Source organism: Odontomachus brunneus, unplaced genomic scaffold (genome assembly GCF_010583005.1).
Source record: "Odontomachus brunneus isolate Ranch 3 - 2012 unplaced genomic scaffold, Obru_v1 Obru_scaffold_038, whole genome shotgun sequence".
NCBI lineage: Eukaryota > Metazoa > Arthropoda > Insecta > Hymenoptera > Formicidae > Odontomachus > Odontomachus brunneus.
In genome coordinates, this window is record NW_022639488.1 from 1,772,705 (window position 1) to 1,782,552 (window position 9,848).

At 36.6% G+C, this 9,848-nt stretch overlaps 1 protein-coding gene across 2 annotated transcripts; it reads left to right on the plus strand.

The window, feature by feature from the left end:
- Nucleotides 1–1,480: 1,480 nt before the first annotated feature.
- On the plus strand, nt 1,481–8,986 carry LOC116844009 (WD repeat-containing protein 44). Of its 2 annotated transcripts, XM_032815050.1 has the most exons (7): nt 1,481–1,790; nt 2,246–2,399; nt 3,095–3,482; nt 3,606–3,733; nt 3,830–3,964; nt 4,530–4,823; nt 4,914–8,986. In XM_032815050.1, exons 1-7 carry the CDS (start codon nt 1,723–1,725, stop codon nt 6,645–6,647), a joined length of 2,901 nt encoding a protein of 966 aa, XP_032670941.1. In that variant the 5' UTR covers nt 1,481–1,722; the 3' UTR covers nt 6,648–8,986. The 2 variants fall into 2 exon arrangements, with proteins under 2 accessions (XP_032670941.1, XP_032670940.1); XM_032815049.1 differs by having other exon boundaries at nt 3,095–3,733.
- The last annotated feature ends 862 nt before the right edge of the window (nt 8,987–9,848 follow it).

Genomic DNA, 9,848 nt, shown 5'->3' on the forward strand with positions numbered 1-9,848 from the left:
CTACCTAATGCTGTCTCACGACTGCAAGCAGTAGGTTATGCAGAACAAATACATGAGATAATTTTGTAAAATTGTATTATTGATTATAAAATCATCTGGTGTTGTTTTCTAATAAAATTTTATTTATTCTTAATTAAAGTTATATAACCATTAAAATATATATTAAAATATATATTAAATATAATATATATTAAAATATATATTATATTTTTCAAATATTATCCTAAAGTAAAAAGTCACACTGTTTTAACCTATTTGCAAGTATTCTTTTTACATGACTCGTGCAGGTGCAGGTCCACAATAAATTATGCCATTAGGATATATTGATGACAAAACAAGATAGATTTGTTTGCACAGTTTGTTTTAAATTGTATGTAATTCTACAAACGTTTCTTAATGTTATTATTTTTTAACATTTGAGTTATTTCTTTTATTCTTATTTTCTTTTAATACTCATTACAACTAAATATTTTTAGATAAAAAATAGATGTACTAGAAATGTGGGAAATATTTTTTGATCACCCATCTGATGAAGATGATGAGGATAACTTCCAACTTCCACGGGAACATCATATAAAGATCCCACATTTTTTTGAAAACATTGTCGTAGCATATTCATTGACAGGTAAAAGAATTTAAAATTTTGTTGTCCTATAATAATTTATTGTTTTAAGTTTATATAAATGTTCTTGCATTATATGTTTTGATTACAATAAACTATATTAACATTATTAAAATAGATTTTAAATCTATCTTGTTTTGTCATCAATATACCTAATGGCATAATTTATTGTGGACCTGCACCTGCACGAGTCATGTAAAAAAAATACTTGCAAATAGGTTAAAACAGTGTGACTTTTTACTTTAGGATAATATTTGAAAAATATAATATATATTTTAATGGTTATATAACTTTAATTAAGAATAAATCAAATTTTATTAGAAAACAACACCAGATGATTTTATAACCAATAATACAATTTTACAAAATTATCTCGTGTATTTGTCACGATATTGTTCTGCCAAACCTATTGCTTGCAGTCGTGAAACAGCATTAGGTAGCTTTGGGTTGTCATGAATCATATAATAATAGTAGATGTTGATGTCTGTAACTTATTTTTAGGAAAATGACTCGGAGAGGTATTATCGAAAACACTCATTATAATTAGAATATTTTTTCTGTTAACCAGTTTTATAAAAAATTTGTGATATTCAGTGAGACTAAATAAAGATTACAGAAAACACTACGAGTACACTTTTCATTATAAGTGTAATTTCTCTTTTATTTGCTATTGAGTTGTTTTAGGTATTCATATTATTTATTATTAGAATTTTTTTTTATTAACTATCAGTTTTATGTCTTATATTTTACGAAACTTCTAAAATAAAAGATCTACCGCTTTAAATTTCAAATCTACCGCTTTTTAGTATGCCATCTACCACCGAAGTTTTCAACCACCTGGCAACACTGCTGGCGCACGACACTTGCATCAAGCATTTGCTTAGTAGGCGTTCATGCAAGTCGGTGTGTAGAGTAACCTGTCATCGCGACCGCTGCTGCAGATCGGAAGATGATTCCATGCGACTCGCGTGCGCGATTCACTCCCTCTCATCTGGCTATGACCCTGCCGTCCGCGGCTGAGCGATACGCGTGACGTGTGCCGGCGACACCGATGCGAGGACGAGGGTGTCCTCGCGGACCATCTACTGCAACGGACGACGATGTCGGGCAGCAGCGATTCCGAGGAGTTTTTCGACGCGGAGGACGACTCATTTCATCGCGCCTCGCGGTAATTGTCATGGCTCGCCGCGCGGTTATTACCACGTCATGGGAGAAATTCCACATCTTGTTCAGTTCTATGATATGTGTAGGCGAACGTCCCTGCATTTTCGTGCGTCACGCTGTTGTCCTAACCGCTTCGCCGCGATTATTCGAAAGCGAATCGTAGTTCCCTGTGCGCACGAGCGGCCTTGCGACACATAATCGTTTTGCTTCCTTTCTCATATGCGTGACATCATCTTCTCATTGGATCAAAGGAAAAAAGAATTCCTGGAGCAGTATTGCGCTCAACTGCGCATAATTATCAAGGCCGAAATGTTTAAAGTTCAAATTGTTGCTAGCTCTTGCGATTAACTTTATAGAAGTATAAAACTATATTTTCAGAAATCATGTCAATTTTGCACTAAATATCTGAACAAATTACATATAGCATAGCTAATTATATTGCAACTGTTTTGTTTATAGAAAAGTTAAACAACGTGATGTTACCACCAATGAATCTCAATCTGATAAAGTGTCAGAAACTTGCAAACAAGTGGATGATCATGTTTTTGCAAAACCTGCTGAGCCTAAATCGACTGTTGAACCAAAGGGCCCTGTGCAACCTAAAGATAAAGTTGTAAGTATAAATGACATAATACACTATGTAATTAGAATGAAAACAAAGAAATGGAGAATGTTTCAATATTTTTCAGAATTAGAATAAAGTCTATGAGATATTTTGTTTAATATTCTGCAATATTTCTTCAATATTCTCGTACATATCTAGAGATATCTTGTAGAAGAAAAAATAAAGATTATTTAAACTGAAAAAGTTTTCAAATGGAGATAAAGATAAGAGAGGATTAGATAGAGAAGATTAGAACAACGTAGAGAAGATCAACGTAGAGAAGATTAGAACAATGTATGATATTTTGTTTGATATTCTGTGATATATTTTTACAATGTACTATACATATCCAGAAAATATCTTTTAGAAGAAGAAAATAAAATCAATTTAAATAAGAAAAGTTTTTTGATGAAGATGAAAATAAAAAGAAATAAGATTAGAATAAAGTCTTGTATGGAACATTTTGTTTGATACTCTGCAATATATTTGTATATATCTAGAAAATATCCTTTAGAAGAAGAAAGTAATGAGAATTCAAGCAAAAAAATTCAAATGAAGATGAGCACAAGAGAAGTAAGATTAAAACAGTCTAGCTTATCTAGAAAATATTTTTTAGAGGAAGAAAGTAAAGATAAAGTAAAAATAAAAGAAATTTTCAGATGATGAGGATATATAAAAGAAGTTAAATAGAAGAAATATTTTAGGATGAGGATGGCAAAGAATCGACGACAACAGACAAAATTGTGGGACGGAGAAGATTTCGCGAGCTTCGTCAACGTATGCAAACAGAGGACGACGATATTCCGATTAATAGCTCTCCTCCAGATAGTCAGACATCTTCCATCGAGGGTGTTTATCCCACCCCTTCAAAAACGACCCATCCATTCAGAATCATAGAGCATGACACTCTTAGCTTACAAAGTATGACCTCTCTAGGACGAGTGGGCCGAATTCTGGCGGGAGTCGCAGACAATGCTTCTGGCGTATTTGTACCTGGTATATCCCAGTGCCCTCCTTCTGCCGCCCTTATCCGTGAGAGTCAGATGTCCTCCATTGCTAGTATTCCAAGCAAAGACGAGGACACAACCTCTGGTAAGGTGTCCCAGTCTTCCAGCATCCTTACGTTATCAGGGGAGGTCCTTCAGGAATCCTCTGTTAACAGTAGGTCCAATTATGCTTCTCACTCGCAAAGTGATAAGATTGTTATGCTTCAAGAACCTGATGTCATCGCTAGCACAAAGAATAACGGGAAATCGACGGAAGATATTACGATGCCTGGTGTGCCCGTTGCCCCACCGCGTCGTAAAAAGAAAACGAAGGCTCACACACCAAGTGATCTTGCTGTAAGATTCATTGCGATTATCTTGTTTTAACGCAAACCAAAGATCAAGTGACTTACGAGTGTGAATTTACGAGTGAACAAATACAATTTGTTTCAGCCGTCTGTAGAGGCGCTTGTACCCGCATCGCCACTTCCAAGTCCAGCGAGTACCATAGAGTCGATTACCCGAGAATTCGAGCATTCTCTTGATATCCGATCCGCGACAAAAGGGCAATACGTCGTTAAGCCACAGGTAAACACACTCTGGCAGCGAGTTTGTGAAAGTACTTTTAAGGCTTCTGGCTACTCGCTGCGGTCATGATTTACGACATCAAAAGTGAAGAAATGCATGCCCAAATTGTTGCAAAGTACGTCAAAGTAAAAAAGTATATGCAAAAAATGATACAATTGATTAATCATACCTCTAAAATATATTATACTATATATTTTCCTTTTACTCTAAAATTTAATAAATAACTAAAATTAACATGACATAATAATAGGAGACATAATAATAGGTAGAAATATAGGTTAAAAAGGAAGATTTTCGTATAGTCACGTTGCTTTTACAGTTATTTGTCGATTATTAGAGCGAAAGGAAAGTGTTTGGAGTATTTTAGAAGTGTGTTTAATTGCAAGTCATTTTTTGGATGTATTGTATTATTTTAACGCACTTTGCAGGAATTTTGGGCTCGCTTTTAACGTTATTAATTAAGAGTTTTGCGAGTAGCCAAAAGCCTTAAGATTTATTAGATTTCTAATTTTTAATTTACCTACAACTCACGCTCAGTATTGATCCTTACGTTGTCAATCTGTAGGATGAGGATAAATCAAAAGCTGAAGGACCGTCTACCGAGGAATTAGAGAGGGTAGAGAGAATGAAAGCTGAGCTGCTTAGTGTAAGATCGAGTGAGAAGTCGTCTAATAGTCCATTAGGATCAGTATCGAGCAACAGTATTGGCCGTTATTCTTTAGGCCCGCATAAGTTCTCAGGGATGAGCCCACAAGGTTCCAAAGAGCGGCGCAAATCTGCTGGCGATCAGGACATGGTCAAACAATTGAATATGTTTGTGAGAACTAGGACAGATTCTGGCAAGCGTCTCACTGATATGGTTGGTCGTATAGATACATCAAGTGCATACATTATATATTAGCTATATATTAGGAAAGAAAATATAAGAACTCTTGATCTATTTTTGTAGGAGATCTTGGAGCAAGTGACTGTATTGAATTTAGATACGGGCGAACGAGTGCCATTAAGTATAGCAGAGGACAAATTGCCACAGTGCATCAATCCTCTATCGTTACATATTATGAGGCTTACGTCTGAATACATAAGCAACTCTAGTCTTGAGAAGGAAAAAGAGAGTGACGAGGAGAGCGTGGATAGTAAGATGTCCAGTATACCTCCAGACGAAGACGTGTCTGTAGGTAGAGTTCGTAAGCGAACGCAGAAGCTGAAACGATTCCTAGGTTCCACCGTAAAGAAAACAATGGACAAGGCGAAATCCATCGCGCAGGAGGTGTCGCACGCGAGACACAAAGAGGACGTCATGGATATCGTGGATGAGGTCTATCCTGGCGAGCAGCAATACATAAAGCTGAAGGCGTCGAACAGCCACAAGGGTCCGTACGAGTTCAGTTGCTTGCAGCACGTTCAGGATCTTAGCGGGGAACACGTGGGACCCGTTTGGTGCATGAAGTTCTCCGCCTGTGGTCGACTGTTAGCCACCGCGGGACAAGATCGTGTTCTCAGGATTTGGGTCCTGCGAGACGCCTTTACGTACTTTCAGGATATGCGAACCAAATACAACGCCGAGAAAGTCAGTCCCACACCTTCGCAGGAGTCGTTGGTCTCGCAACAGTCCATGGAAGATCCTAATGTCGTGGCTAGTGCCTTTAGTGAGATAGAAGGAACGAAAAGCCCGTTCATGCCAAAGCCATTTTGTACATACACCGGTCATACCTCCGATTTGCTCGATGTCTCATGGTCTAAGAACTACTTCGTTTTATCTTCGTCGATGGATAAAACTGTAAGGCTTTGGCATATATCCCGCAAAGAATGTCTATGTTGCTTCCAGCACATCGACTTCGTCACCGCTATAGTATTTCATCCGCGAGACGACCGATATTTCCTCTCAGGATCGCTAGATGGCAAATTGCGCTTGTGGAATATTCCAGATAAGAAGGTTGCCGTGTGGAACGAAGTGGACGGACAAACAAAATTAATTACCGCGGCGAACTTCTGTCAGAACGGCAAATTCGCGGTCGTCGGCTCGTATGACGGTAGATGCATATTTTACAATACGGATCAACTCAAGTATCACACGCAGATACACGTACGATCGACGAGGGGAAAGAATTCCACCGGTCGTAAAATAAGCGGCATTGAGCCTATGCCGGGTGAGGATAAGATTCTGGTTACGTCCAACGATAGCCGTATCCGTCTGTACGATTTGAGGGATCTAAATCTGTCCTGCAAGTATAAGGGATACGTGAACATCAGCAGTCAAATTAAAGCAAGCTTCAGCCCAGACGGACAATATATAGTTAGCGGCTCGGAAAATCAATGCATTTATATCTGGAAGACCCATCATGATTATTCCAAGTTTTCTAGCGTTCGTAGGGATCGGAATGATTTCTGGGAAGGCATAAAGGCTCACAATGCTGTGGTAACGTGCGCCGTGTTTGCACCAAATCCCGATAGTATTATCAAGCAAATCGAGGCAAGAGAACAGTGGGAGAGCAAGGAGGAGTCCAAAAATGTGGATAGTCCCAACGTAGGTGTTGTTCCCGTTGATCCTGTCGTTGAGCAACGCACTAAAGGCTGCGGAGGCCACGTTCTCGTGAGCGCCGATTTCAATGGATGTATAAAGGTTTTTTTAAACAAGACGAAACCTAAGCATAGTTCTCTACCAGCATCCGCACTTGCGTAACGTAACATTGTATATGAATTTTATGCGATATATATATATATATATATATATATATATATATATATATATATATATATATTTCTATCAACATATATATGTATATATGTGTTGATAGAAATAACGAAATATCTGCGCGCGAATATTCTCTCTTTGCCTCCTTATGTGCTGCAAGTTTCACTACGCGTCCTCTCCGTAACGAGGAGACGCACGGTTGTATGTAATCATTTTTAACGTCATATTCTTTACTCTGTGTTGCGCGAAAGCATTGTTTTGCCGTTACTACGAAGAACACTTCGCACAGGATATGTTGATAAAATGAGTTCCCACGAAATCATGCTTAGATATGTTTTAGCAACTATTAACACCTGTTGATTTTGCAAACGCGTTCTGCGTATACATGTCACACATGGATATTACAATGTCTAATACTGTTGACATTGAGCAAACAAGAGATTCGAGTGTATACTTGGATATTTTAAGTCTGCTTCTGGAAGCTTTTTCTATCTTTCCTTTTTCTATTGCAATTCGACGGTGCTGGTCCACTGTTACCATCGAGTTACTATTTTACGAGAGATTTATCAAAATTATGTCATAGTACGATAATTGAAATTGTCGGTGAAAATATGTGACGAGTATAAAAATCGTTCCAACATATATTACGTACGACAATGACGAAGTTACAAATGAAGACAACAAGAGCACCTTGGTGAAAACGAAGTATAAAAAAATAAAAAAGAAAAAAAATACATGTACGCAGACGACGGCGAGATATGTTCAACTAGCTCTCGTTTTATTAATTACACCGGACTCGCAGGTTTATATAACTTTTTCGATCGTTTATCAATAGGGCGAACTGTTAAATAGGAATTGCTAATTTTTATGGATATTAAATCGGATTTTGCAATCCTGATAATTTCTAAAACGCGTTCGATTAGAAAACAATAGCTATAAGATAGTGTAACACATCGAAGACAATATCAAAAGTGTTTTGAAGTTGAAACACATCGTGGTTACGTTTTTTCTACAAGCGTCCTACATAATTTAGAAGATATAACGCGGTGAAACGCGGTCTTCATCGTGAGATTTTAGAATAACGTTTGTGAGACGTGCTATGATTTGACGTTGCGATATGTGTAAAGGTTGCGATCCCGTAATATGCGTACACATATAGCTCACACCTTGTATATTAATGTTTTTGCGGTAGAAATTGTCATTTGCTCACGACACTCGCTATTTAGATTTTAACGCAATGTCGTAGAATACGCCACATTGATCCGATGTTATAACACAAGGCTCGGCACATTTTGCCCATTTCGGCCGATTCTCGGGAGCTACGTCTTCTACCTCTCTCTTGCCGCGCGGCGGGCCTAAAAAGTGACGGTCGTGCCTCTAAGTTTGGAGTCACAACTGGCCACGACTGTCACTTGCATGGTTCGCCGCGCGGCAAGGGGGAGAGAGAAGGCGTAGCTCCCGAGAATCGGCCAAAAAGGACAAAATGTGCCATGTAATATAACAGGGCCCTTATTCTTGAAATAGTTGCGTATACGTAAGTTTTATTGCACAGATTTAATCACCATAAAATAGCTCCGCAATGAAAATTACATATACTCAAAGATTTCAAGAATAGGGGCTCAGTGCTGAGATTCTGTAACTCGTTATTGGAGTTAACGACAGTTTCGTTATCGTTGTGCAGCAACGTAGAAAAGTATACCGTAGAAAAGCTGCACAACGATAACGAAACTGTCGTTAACTCCAATAACGAGTTACAGAATCCCAGCACAGGTGCGTTATATGCATGTCTACATGCGTATCTCGCGTCACTGTCAATTACGGAGAAACGGAAATTATTATCTTTAAGGATAAGCATATTCTACATGAGGACAGTTCGATACTGTCCGAGACTCGGTACATCATATTTCTTATTTAATTTTTTACATTCAACAGCTGATCTTTATTTATTTATTTATTTTTATTTTTATTTTTTTTATTTTTTTTTTTGGAAACGTTCGCACAATTAAAATATGAAATAACCTAAAACTTATAACAATGAACAAAGAAGTCCGAGTTACGGACAGCATAAAACGTGTTTAAAATGTATCGTGATTTTAATGTAAATATACAAGGAGGATTGTAGGTATTTTATGTAAATGCAATTGTAAATACGGTCGCGTGTATCGATACTTGTCGACGGTAGGCTGCACAAAAGCTATTGTTTCCCATAGCGAATTGTGTAATATAAAATGTATTAATAGTTTACTGGATATATCGTAATGTGTCTAATTTTTAGGCCTGTTTCACCATACGTTGGTACACATAAACTTACATTAATCATTGTCGCATATTGTGCTTTTATTTTACGAAAGCCCGTCTCAAGACTCCCTTACTCTTATTCCTACATTATACAGGATACCTGACACAAGACACACACGTGTGCAGGTGGATTAGGTCGAATTGAACAAAAAATTCCTCTACCATTTTGCAAACGACCACGTAAAATTTTTTACTGAAATATTAATGAAATTATAATGAAATTTTAATGAAATTAGATCAAAATTGTAAATACTTTTCAAACGCATTTCAGCAAAAGTTCATTATATTTTCAATAAATTATTTCCATCGGATACAAATATTTCAATTGAGATCTTACATGCGAAATTTTGCGAAAACTTCTGAGAATTCAATTGGGAATTTAATTGTGATCTCAACAGAAATTTTTCAGTAGGGATGTGATTATCATTATAATAATGCCGTTTATAACGGAACTATTTCTTTATAATCCCAGCAAACACAGATATAACAATTACATTGCCGTAATGAAACGGAATGCCCTTATAGAAATATCACACTAAGAATCATTGATAATTACTTATTATCTAGTATTTTTAATACTGAAAATAAATAATTATCAATGATTCTTAGTATGATATTTCTATAAGGGTGTAACATGTATATAATAGGTTATATAGACGTTCGTTATAATTTCCTACCCACACGTGTTACAGTTATATAACGTGAATATAACATCAAAGTAACATGTGACTAAAAAGTTATATAAAAGTTATATATTATTCGTTAACGAATTAATGCTAATTAACGCGAATTAATATATTTTTTTGTTGAATTCCAATAATTTATTCATTAATATGGTTCAAATAAGTGATAATGTATGATTATTTTGTCTAAATAATAAAAAAAAAACTG